At 37.0% G+C, this 12,258-nt stretch overlaps 1 protein-coding gene across 1 annotated transcript; it reads right to left on the reverse strand.

Annotated features, from left to right (window-relative positions):
- Positions 1-10,521: 10,521 nt before the first annotated feature.
- LOC110931264 (replication protein A 70 kDa DNA-binding subunit E-like) lies at positions 10,522-11,884 on the reverse strand. Its single transcript, XM_022174665.1, has 6 exons — positions 11,732-11,884; positions 11,382-11,649; positions 11,189-11,288; positions 10,989-11,110; positions 10,785-10,869; positions 10,522-10,663 (listed from the first exon to the last, which is right to left on the reverse strand). Exons 1-6 carry the CDS (start codon positions 11,882-11,884, stop codon positions 10,522-10,524), a joined length of 870 nt encoding a protein of 289 aa, XP_022030357.1.
- Between the last annotated feature and the right edge of the window lie 374 nt (positions 11,885-12,258).

The following is a 12,258-nucleotide window of genomic DNA, read 5'->3' on the forward strand; positions in this document are numbered from 1 at the left end:
GGAAAACCCTTCGAGTGTAAAATCGCCGTTGCGAGGATACCACAACCCCAATGTGGGTGTGCCTTTCAAGTAACGTAAAATCCTCTTCACAATAATCATGTGCGATTCTCTCGGGTTAGACTGAAATCTTGCTGCGAGGCACGTTGGGTACATGATGTCAGGACGTGAAGCAGTTAGGTACATTAAAGAACCTATCATGGATCGATAAAGTGTCTCATCAACCCTGTCTCCGGTGAGATCTGGGTGAATACCATGATTAGTCGCAAGTGGGGTAGCAGCTGGAGTAGAACTTGACATTCCAAATTTCTCCAGAATATCATGCACGTACTTTGTTTGATGAATGAAAATTCCTTCAGGAAGTTGTTCAACTTGTAATCCCAGAAAGAATTTCATCTCCCCCATTGAGGACATCTCAAATTTCTGCTTCATCACCTGTTCGAAATCTTTGCATAATTTCTCATTCGTCGACCCAAAAATAATATCGTCTACATAAATCTGTACTATCAGAAGATGACCATCAACGACTTTAGTGAAGAGAGTGGCATCCACTTTTCCACGTATGAACTGGTTAGCGAGTAGGTGTTGAGACAAAGTCTCGTACCAGGCTCTCGGCGCCTGATGTAGACCGTACAACGCTTTGTCCAGCAGATAAACTTTGTTCTTGTGGATTGGGTCAGTAAAGCCCGGTGGCTGACCAACATAAACCTCCTCTTTGACCTTCCCATAAAGAAACGCTGATTTAACATCTAACTGAAATACTTTGAAATTCTTCCAAGACGCAAATGCTAGGAAAATTCTGATAGCCTCTAGTCGTGCGACAGGAGCATACACTTCGGTAAAATCAATTCCCTCCTGTTGACTAAAGCCCTGAACAACGAGTCGAGCTTTGTTTCTTACAACCACTCCTCTGTCGTCCCTCTTACATTTGAAAACCCATTTTGTATTGATTTTTCTTTGACCATCCGGTAAATCAACTAACTTCCACACACCTAACTTCTCAAACTGACTTAATTCTTCTTGCATCGCTATGACCCAAGAGTCTTCAGTAAGCGCCTCTTTGTAAGTCCGCGGTTCGACCTGCGAAATAAAACAACTTAATGAAAATTCAGTTTGTAAAGGTGCTACTGTAGAATAGAAACATGTTAAGCCCTGGTCAATTTGACGTCTCGTGCGAACGCCCGATTGCAATTCTCCTATTATCAACTCCTCTGGATGATAAGACAGAGTTCGCGACATCACTTCGCTTGGAACTTCTACATTTCCCTCCAGATTAGTAACATTCTGCTCTGCATCTTGTTCACCAACTTGGTTTGTTTGACTTGACAACTGGATCTGCTCCCCCTCAAGATCTGAATCACCATGGTCAAAAACTGGCATATGTTCAGCTTCTTGATCATCATTCACCTCCGACTGATTTCCAGGAGCAACTTCATTATCATGTTCACCAGCGTTACTAGGACCTGCTTCATCATCATTTGAAGTCTCCCGAGGTCTGCTAGAATACTCTGCTGGAAACCTGAGCGACGATTCATATTCTCGTAAAATATCCAGCTCATCAAAGAAATCTTCCTCTTCCTCTGATTCTTCTCTCATGTCAAACGATTCCCAAAGTTTGTCATAATGAAAACGCCATGAATCACCAGGATTTTGTGGCGGGATAGTATAACCCTGACATTCAACATTCGCTGCTTCAATAATACGCTTTTCACTTGGAACAAAGACACGCCGTGTAGGACCTGAATATCCAACAAATATTCCTTCAAAGTTCTTCGGACCAAGCTTACCATTCGGCTCTATTACCGTACAGGGTGACCCAAACGGTTCTAGATACTTCAAATTCGGCTTGCGTTTATTGATTAACTCAAAACACGTCTTGTTGAACTTCTTCACAGTAAGAACTCTATTGAGAGTATAGCATGCAGCAGAAACAGCTTCAGCCCAGAAATTAATAGGTAACTTGGAATCTGCAAGCATCGTTCTGGCTGTCTCGATTAGCGTCCGGTTCTTGCGTTCTGCAACTCCATTTTGCTGAGGAGTGTACGGAGCACTAAACTCATGCAGTATACCTCTTTCATCGCAGTATTCCTCCATCTTACTGTTTTTGAACTCAGTACCATTGTCACTTCGAATTCTACAAATCGGTCTCTGGTACAGATTCTCAATTTTCTTAAACAAAACTACCAAACTATCAAAGGTTTCGTCTTTCGTTTTCAAAAACATGACCCACGAAAATCTGGAGTAGTCATCAGTCACGACCAAACAGTAAGAATCTCCTGTTATACTCTTAACATTCACTGGACCAAACAAGTCCATGTGAAGTCTTTCCAAAGGTCTCGAAACTGAATTGACTTGTTTTGTAGGGTGTGACTTTTTCTTCTGTTTGCCTCTGACACAGCTTATGCAGTCCCCTTCCAGATGAAAACCTTTAATATTCACTCCGGTGACCAAGTCGTTATGCACTAAATGATTCATTTTCCTTAGATGAATATGCCCCATCTTTCTGTGCCATAACCTTGACTCTTTTTCCGTTGCTCTGGACACAAAACAATGAGCCTGACCCGTGGTTGTAGTAGCAATGCTCATGTCCAACACGTACAGATCATTGACTCTTGGTGCCCTCATGATGATCCACTCTTCAGGTATCACAAATCCCGGTTTCAAGATCAAACATTCTTTGTCGGTGAAATGAGTAGTATACATCCTGTCACAGATCTGGGAGATACTCAGCAGGTTGTTCTCCAGCTCAGCGATGTAGTTAACTCTCTCAAACGTGATAATGCCATTTGATAATGTTCCTTCACCTATGATCCTGCCTCCTTGATTACCCGCAAAACCCACATAACCACCATTAATGTCATTCACATCATACAGCAATGCAGTCTTCCCTGTCATATGCCTTGAAGCTCCACTATCCATTATCCACCTGGATACAAGTTTTGGAAGATCCTGCACATAACAAATCATCATTTAAACAACTTCAAGAAAAATGCCGATTCATGCTTCGCGAACCAGGAAGCTCCGGCAATTCAAACTGTTTAGTCAAACATGGTGTCCACCCAGGCCTTATCAGCCTTAGTTGTAACCGTGACTTTAGCAATTTGAATTTTGAAATTCTTAGACTTAAGAGGTGGATATTGTGCATCATAATCAACTGTAATTGATTCTTCAGCCTTTTTCACCTCAGAAGTTGAATCTTTCTTCTCAATTTTAGGTTCAATTTTAGGTTTCCACACCTGTTGAGCTACTGCAACCCTCTTATAAACTTTATCATTTTGATTTACCAGCTTCTTTACGGGTTCAGTTTTTACTTTCAAATTGTCAATTTGAACATTTTTCTTCCCAACAACTTTCTTCTCAACATACATCGGTGTTTTACCCTTCACATCAATTTTCTTTTGTTGAACCTTCACAGCTTCAGTCTGGGCTTCACATATGTACACTTTCGTGCAATATGACCAACCTATTCACATCTAAAGCACATACGAGTATCAGCTACCCTACTCGTGCCTTCAGACTGAGCCTGTGAAGCTCTCTTCTCAAAAAATTCTTTGTTTGATTTTGTAAAAATTTCTTTTTCTTCATCAGCAAGTGAACTTGAACTATTCACAAACTTTTTCTTTTCGACAAACCTCTTGTTTGCAACATTTCTTTTATGAAATGGTTTACCCCCCTGATAACCACCCGACCAATTGTTTCTGTTGTTATTGTAAAAACGTGGTGGAAAAACAGCTTTCTTGTTGTAAACCCTCTCTTTCTTTCGACTCAGATTGTTCACTGCTGACAACTCGACTTCGACCAGTTTGAAAACATTTGTCAATTTGTTCAGATTAACATTCTCTAATGGAAACTCAGAATCCGAAAACAACTTATCCGATCCCGACATCTTGTACATGACAAGATCAGATTCATCATATAAGTTGTTTTTGGACTTTTGCTTCGGAATGTATTTATCTAGAAAACACCCATCCTCCTCAGAAGTGTCACAATCCGGCTTAAGCACTTTGTCTATCACACTTTTCACCACATCATTTTGGACACCCTCTTCATTGGAAGACGTAAACGTGACATCAATGTTCTCAGGAAGTGTAACATCACTTTCTTCCTCAATTTCCACCAAACTAGACTGCTTTTTCGTGTAGTTGTCTAAAATTGGCGGTGGAACTTTGTGAAACCCTACACCCGTTCCATCAGAAAACACATCCTCACCAGCTTAGTTTTTTCCTATAGGTTTGGGAACGATGTGCTGCAAAACAAAGCTAGCTGAGCTATAGCTGTTTAATTTCAACTGAATTCTTTCATTTTCAATCTCAATTTCTTTAACCTTAAGTTTTAATTTTGCAATCTCATCCAGTTGTTCATTAATTGATTTTTCTTTTAATTGCAACACAGCTCTTAGATGTTCGTTTTCTTTGAATGTTTTTCCATTTCGATCATCACTGTCTTTCACAACGCGTTTAAGTTTCTCAAATTTTTCGGAAATCTGACGGTTTTCCAGAATTAGCTTTTCATTTTCAATTGTAATTTTGTCACATTTAGTTGTTAATTCATTAAACCGTTCAGTTGAAACTTTTAACTCTGTGTCACGATCGAGAATCTGATCTTCAAAAGTTTTAACTTTTGATTTCAGATTTTTCAATTTCTCATCATTCAAATACGTGACAGTACTACAAAAATTGCATTGTTTGTTGCAATTTTTGCAGTCAACATTTCCATCGACTTTATTACCTGACCTGGATGTTGACACACTTTGAGTGACCTTCTCTTTTGACTCAGAAACAGAAATAGAATCTACCTCAAGTGCTTTCGCAGCTAGCACTTGGTCAGCCATTTTTTCTGAATTCTCAGTTGTCAACTTCTGAGTCACATCGATCAACTCCGTATCAACCATCTTTGATTTCTCAGTCTCTGCGTTTTCTTTCTTCTCTCTCTCTTCTTTTTCCTTTCTCTCTTTTTCTTTCTCCTCCTCAATCATCTTCGAAGTTGGTGTTCCCCACCACTTATGCTGCCAGTATTCATCTTCTTCTTTGTACTCCTGAATGATGGCTTCAATATCTAGCGTTTTGTCATCAATCGCCACATTGCCATACCGATCAAGATAGCACTCTCTGTCCGGATCCCAACGATTTGCTCTTCTTGCTTCCAAGTATACACCAGAAAGTCTGATAATCTTTGTTTCAGCAGTCATCTTCCTGTATTGGTACTTCTGTTCCTCTGTACGATCATCCTTCCATGGAATCGGTTCATCATGACTTGCCATGAAAGCATAACCAACGGCATCATCTTCCGGCAAAACCTCTTTGCTCCAATCGTAACCCTCATCATCATAGATCACAGCTAAAGCCCTTGACTTTTCTCTTTGCTCTTCAGCCTGCTTTAGTCTGGGCGGCTCCGATTTATTCTGATGGTAGATTGCCTTCTTGTAATAATCGTCACGAAATGGATTTTCAGATTCATCAACATATGCATTCCTACATTCTCGCTTGAAATGGCCCTTTTGTTTACATTTAAAACACGTCACTTTTGACTTATCGAACCCAAGCTTTGTTGACGGACCACCAATTGATTTCCTCCCGGTAATTTCCATAAAACGTTGCGCACGTCGAACAGCACTTGCCATTGCCCAACGAATGTCAATAAGCTCCATTTCCTCGGGGTCTATCTGATCGTAGTCTTCTTTGGTCAGATTTGTATTTCCGATCTTCCCGGCTACCAAACCTTCATAGGACTCCAAAACAGACGCTAGAAAAACCATCTGTTGCTTGGCCGATTCTTCGTCAAAGTTCTGTGCATTCTTCAAATCGATTGCAATGTTGCAAGAAAACTTCGCATCAGAACGATTTGTAGAAGACGTAGATCCACTGTGATACCCACTGTGACTTCCACTGCTTGAACTGCTTTGACTTTCTTTGTTTGTTGAAGAAACATTCTCAGCAGAAAATGCCGTTTTCGGAGAAGTAGCTTTTGGCATCAAGCTTTTTGGATAATACAGATCCAGATTCTGCTGATAGGATGAGTGATTAACTTTGTATGCTTTCTTCAACTCTAGCTCATGGCTTTCAAGTCTCTCAATCACAACATCTGGTTTCAATTGGTCAGGAGCAATAGTGTTCTTTAACATCAACGCATAATATCTCCAATCCATCTCGTCTGGTAATGAATCAAACAGTTTATCTACAAGTTCTTCCGGAGAATACTCAATATCATATCGTGCCAGTTCCAGCTTCAGATGACCAAACCGTTCAATCATTTTACACACTGATTCATTTTTCATACATCCAAACATATCAAATTCTTTCCGGAGAAGTTTCTTCTTATTCTTTATAATCTCAGTACTTCATATACATTTTTTATTGAGTTTATCCCATAAATCTTTTGCATTTGAGTAATCGATCAAAGAAATGATGTCTTCTCGGACAGATTGGAAAAGCAATGCTACACACTTTTGTTCTGCCACAAAATTATCAATTTCTTCAACTGATCTCAAAGCTTCACCATTCTTCTTTCCATTTGCATAGCCATTTTTCATGCTTTTCCAGCTTGGAAATGCAAATGCCATCATCCAATCTTCAAACTTTGTTGCCCACCTACTATAATCCTCTATAGCCATAAGCTTTGGGGGTTTGTTGAATGTTCCGAATGCGCTCTCGGACTCCCAAGCTTCTTTCTTTCTTTCTTTCGGCGGACTTTTATCTTTATTGCTTGATGACGTATCGTTGTTGTCCGTACTACCCGAGAATGCGTACATATCGCTGAACGGATTTAAGAAAATATCATCCATTTTGATTGTACCTGCAAAATCAAACAACACTTAGAAAAATTTTGGTTTTGAAAAATATCAGTTCACAAAAGCGATCCTGTCTAAACAGTTTGACAGAAAAGCGGTCCAGAATATGTTCGTAAACGCGGACCAGACAGTAATGACTAAGTCCTCTCGAGCGATCCACAGTATGTCAAATTAGCGACCGAGAGTATGTACGTTCAAGCGATCCAGAGAATGATCGTTCGAGCGGTTCAAATACTGTCACAAAAGCGATCCAACTTTTGTTCGTTGGAGCGATCCAGAAATGTTCGTATGAGCGGTCCGAATGTGATCGTTCGAGCGGTTCAACAATGTTGTCCGTTTGAGCGGTTCAGAAAGTTAGATTGTCCGAAAAAGCGATTCCAATTGTGAATTTTGAGCGATCCAAGCAGGTTAAGTCCAGAAAAGCGATCCAATGTTCGAAAACGCGATCGACAGATTTTAACCAGTTTTTACCATTTTTAGTCCGTATTTTCACCTAATTCTTTCTAGGGTTTGTTAAAAGTGTGTTTTACACGTTATATTCAAATTTCAGACAATTTTGACCGTTGGAACCACTGAAAACCGAAAAAGTATGAGAGAAAGTGAGTAGAAAAGAGAGATTTCTGCAGATCTATGCTGTCGTAGTATGAACTCCTCGTCCTGAGCTCTGATACCACTTGTTGGACCGTTCTATGACCCGAAAAGTCAGTCGAAGTAGTTCATCTTTACATACGAAGGCGGAATCAACGTAAGTAAAGTAACAACAGCTAATCCTTTCAATTCCTTATGTTTATATTGCTTTCTGGTAAAATTTCAGTAGAGTTTCGGCACCGTAGCACACACATACGTCGTTACAAATGAAGAACCGCTCAAGCCTATTTATAGAAAACTTGGGTCGCTTATGTGACAGTCCAAATAAGCGATCCAGCACCTTGTCACATAAGCGATCCACCCTAATGTCCTAAAAGCGGTCCAGGCTTCATGACACATAAGCGGTCCACAATATTACATTGACACATAAGCGGTCCTAAGTCTATATTACACAATATTTACACTTTGACCCCCTATAGACCAATCTTGACTTCAGACTTTTTGTAGACGCAGTCAACAGACATTCCGTGCATCAACACATACCACCGACACTTGAATCAATCAACGAAACCGGAGTCTCATAACCATTGTTGAATGGTATAGAATCCTTCAAATTAAAGTAAATAGATTTGTTAAAATACAAAAAGGTTTGTATTTAGAAATAGGAATGTGTTTAAAAAAATAGATAGTACCTTCTGGTTAGTAGTATGTTTTCTCGTCTTGCGCTTCTCTTTGCTATAAGTGTTGAATTCTAATTTAAATAGAAAATATGGATTAGAAATATAGAAATACAAAATCCAAAAGATTGAAAAAACAAATAGAAATAAAATGCGGACCTTCATTGCAACCTAAAGCAGCTTTTGTTGCTGACTCGTCATGATCATAAGACTCCGCAAGATTACGCTTCAACTCTGAATGTTCACTTATCTTTTCAACATTTTTGGTAGCCAAAGATATTGATCTAGCACTTGAACCAATCAGTGACATCGGAGAATCATCCTTAATATGGAAATGAATTGAAATGAAAATAATATATTATTATAAATAATAATAGTGATGAATAAGAATAAATGAATAAATGAATAAATAGATTTTGTCATATAGTTTGTTTAAAAATAATACCTTCAGAGATCGACAGTATCAACACTTGCAAAATCACCAGATGAGAGATTCATAGAGTTTGAAAGATCAACCTACATTATAAACAAAGAAGGCTATGTTAAATTGTTTAATAAAGAATGTAGGTAAAATATAGTATAACTGTAAAAAATTAATATCAATAACATTAGATACTTACATGGTCAATCCCTAACTTTGATTCAAGCTGAGAAATGATTTCAGGATCATCAGAAAATCTTTTGACAGTGAATGACTAGTGATTCTTCACATTAAAGTGAGAAATCTCAACCTTAAACGCCATCTTTTTGCCAACCAAATTACTAATTTCATCCGGTAGCAAATTATCCGTTTCACCCTACATAATAATTTAAGATGTAAAAACAGCGGTACAATATGAGAATGTATAAATTATAGAAAGAGTTAAATGCCCGGATAGTCCCTGTGGTTTGGACTTTTTTCACCTTTAGTCCCTAACTTTCTAAAATTACCTCTATAGTCCCCAACTTTTCAATTTTCGTTCACGGATAGTCCCTGGCGCGGATGGTGGTTAGTTTTCTCAGTTAAGTGAGTGTAAAATTACTAAAATACCCTTGCTATTAAAAATTAACAAATAAAACATAACATCAAAAATTAAAAAATAAATGTGAACCCACCTAAATTATCACCCACCTCTTCTTCATCCCATCACCCCACCATCATCTTCAATTTTGTAACTTGTAGAAGTCTCCCCTGCAACCCCGATTTTATTTTGTATTCTGTTATAATTTTATATTTTATATAATAAAATACAGTTTCTTAGTTAATTCAAAATCTTTTTTATTTTTAAATACAACAGAACACTGCTTTTTACTATAAAATCGAATTTTATTTGTTTGTTCTACTATATACTCTCCCAAATCCACTTTCACCGATCTTCGAACCCTTGCAGAAGTTCTTAGTCGGTAATTTCAATTCAGCGACTATAAAAACTCTCTGATTGGTTGGTTTCTTTTCCGAATTTGAGACTTGTGATCATCTTGTTGCAGGGAAACTCGATACGGCTGTGCGGAAAGATCCGGTGGAAGATGATTTTGTAGTTGTGTGAGTTCTGGTTTTGTATTCGATCAAAAAATGTCGGAAGTGAAACACCATTCTTTGGTTGTGATTAATTTATGAAATTGATAATGAGGTGTGTTATGGAAATTTGGATTTTTGTTGAAAGTCTTTGTACTGAATTTGTTTACAAGGAAGGAAGGTGCCAAGCAAGCAAGCAAGCGGAGACTTCTACAAGTCAGAAAGTTGAAGATGATGGTGGAGGTGGGTGGTTGTAGCAGTGTTAGGATGAAGAAAGGTGGGTGGTAATTTAGGTGGGGCCTACATTTATTTTTTAATCTTTGATGTTATGTTTTATTTGTTAATTTTTAATAGCAAGGGCATTTTAGTAATTTCACACCCACTTAACTGAGAAAACTAACCTCCATCAGTGTCAGGGACTATACGAGAACGGAAATTGAAAAGTTGGGGACTATAGAGGTAATTTTAGAAAGTTAAGGACTAAAGGTGAAAAAAGACCAAACCACAAGGACTAACCGGGCATTTAACTCTTATAGAAATTGGGAAAATAATAAAGCCAAAAGAGATACATCAAGAAACTTATCAACCAACTCTTGAGCACTCTTTCCAAGTAATTTTCAAGCTACATGATCTAAGCAAGTTAGAGATGCAATACCAGTAGAATCTTGTAACCTAAGTTGAAGTTTCAACCTAAAAAAGAATAATAAAATTGGTATTAGTATAGTATTGAAATATAAAATTTAAATTTAAAGTTATCATAAAGTTAGAACTTTACCGGGGAACCACAGAAACACCTTTTTCATTGCAAACATCATTTATGCATCGAATTGTATGCTTCTCCTCACTTAAATCTAATCCATCCTCTCCATCGCTTATAAAATACAGCACACTAACCTTCTTCATACAATCCGTACAAGAATTGTAATACCACTCAACATCAGGAGGGAAACTTATCACTGTACCAAGCACAATCACATTCATTGTCTCCCAATTTTATTAACCTCATCTATGCTCTTGAATTCAGTTCCAACCAAAAAATCATCACGAACAGTTTTTCCAGCTTGAGATGAACCAAAAGGACGGCTTGAAGAACCAACATTCGGTCTGCTTTCAAGTAACCTTCAAATTATTATAAATATAATTAGTCTATAAATTATAAAACATTTCAACATTATGACATAAAATAATATACTGAAACAAATAATAAAACAGTTAATTTGAAAAAATATGTACGTCTTACCTCTTTTGGAAATCAGTTAGCTCATCAATGCTTTCGTTCAGATACAAATTGCTGTTTTGAAAAGAACTGGACACGTATGCCTTACCTACATATTTGACAAAAAAATTATATTCAAAAAATTAAGCATTGATAAGTACAACAATAGAATGTAAAATATATAGAATTTTAATGAGAAATATAAAAGTAATTAAATAAGTATAAAACCTTCATGAAAGCTATATCTTCCAAACTGCAATATCACAAACACATCACTCGGTTTCCGTTCCAAAAACTTTGACATTTGCACCGCATAATCTCCCCACAAAGTCAGATAAATATTAAGGAACCTATGAATAAAAATTTAATAAAACATGAACTAATTGATAAATATATAAAGGGGATCAAAGAAATAAATAAATGCTAACTCTAAGTCACGAAGTTGTAAGCTCATTTTTTTGTTCAATCTCCCATTACTGCTGGTATGATCAACCATAGGAAACCAACCATCAACATAACCAATGATATCTATAAACAAACAAAAGAATAAATTAGAACAATAACAATGGCGCAATATAAGTAAAGATCAAAAGATCAAATTTTAAAATACGGTGCACTTACCAACAGGAGAGTCTTGCAGAATAGCACGATTACGAAGAACATCAAATGATGTAAAAGAGAATCCATGAATTGAACCACCAAATTCATCAATGTTTCTGATGTCGGTAGAGAAATTGAAAAACAGTTTATGTTTGTGGTTGGTTGGGCGGTACGGAGATACGTTGTCACCAACATCAAACTTAGTAACCATGACACAACTCTTTTCTAGCAGTAATCTTCCATACTTTACAAGATAATTACCACCAACACTTGCTTGAATTTTGGTACCCTATCAAACAAATATAACCTTTTAAGATGAAACATAGGATATAAAAAAAATAAAATAAATTTGTTATAAACTGATAAAGTACCTCCTCATCCATGAGGATCAGTTCGACCGCATGAATAGCATTCTTGACTTTAAATGATAGTAGCTTCCAAAGCTTAAGTATGCGAACTTTAATAGTCACGTCTGTCTTGGTTACATCCAATTCATTAAGAGAAGTGATGGGAGGGTTCTCCATTAACCTTTATAGTTAAACATTTATTTTAGAAAACAAAATCACTGATTCATAAACGAATTTTAGTTTTTAAAAGACTATATCAATTGTCTGAGGGTCTTTAAATGAACAATTGTTGTGAAACATTCAAGGAGTTTTTGGAATATTTCAAATATCTCTCTACTATAAAACACTGTATCAATTGTGTGAGGGGGAATATTTACGGATGCATAGATCATGTTAGTTAGACATCATCATTTGAAATATAAAAATGGGGTATTGATTATTATTACTCTTAAAAATAATTAAATAATAAGAATTTGCAATATTCAAATACATGTATATCAGGTCCAATTAAGTTAAAAAAACATGTATATCAGGAAAAATTAAGTTAAAAG

This window comes from Helianthus annuus, chromosome 3, assembly GCF_002127325.2.
Source record: "Helianthus annuus cultivar XRQ/B chromosome 3, HanXRQr2.0-SUNRISE, whole genome shotgun sequence".
Lineage (NCBI taxonomy): Eukaryota > Viridiplantae > Streptophyta > Magnoliopsida > Asterales > Asteraceae > Helianthus > Helianthus annuus.

Coding starts and splice junctions, on each gene's coding strand:
- LOC110931264 (XM_022174665.1), bottom strand. CDS start 11,884: ATGGAGAACCCTCCCATCACTTCTCTTAATGAATTGGATGTAACCAAG. Junction 10,870..10,988: donor AAGATATAGCTTTCATGAAG/GTTTTATACTTA, acceptor TCAAATATGTAG/GTAAGGCATACGTGTCCAGT. Junction 10,664..10,784: donor CTAACTGATTTCCAAAAGAG/GTAAGACGTACA, acceptor AATAATTTGAAG/GTTACTTGAAAGCAGACCGA.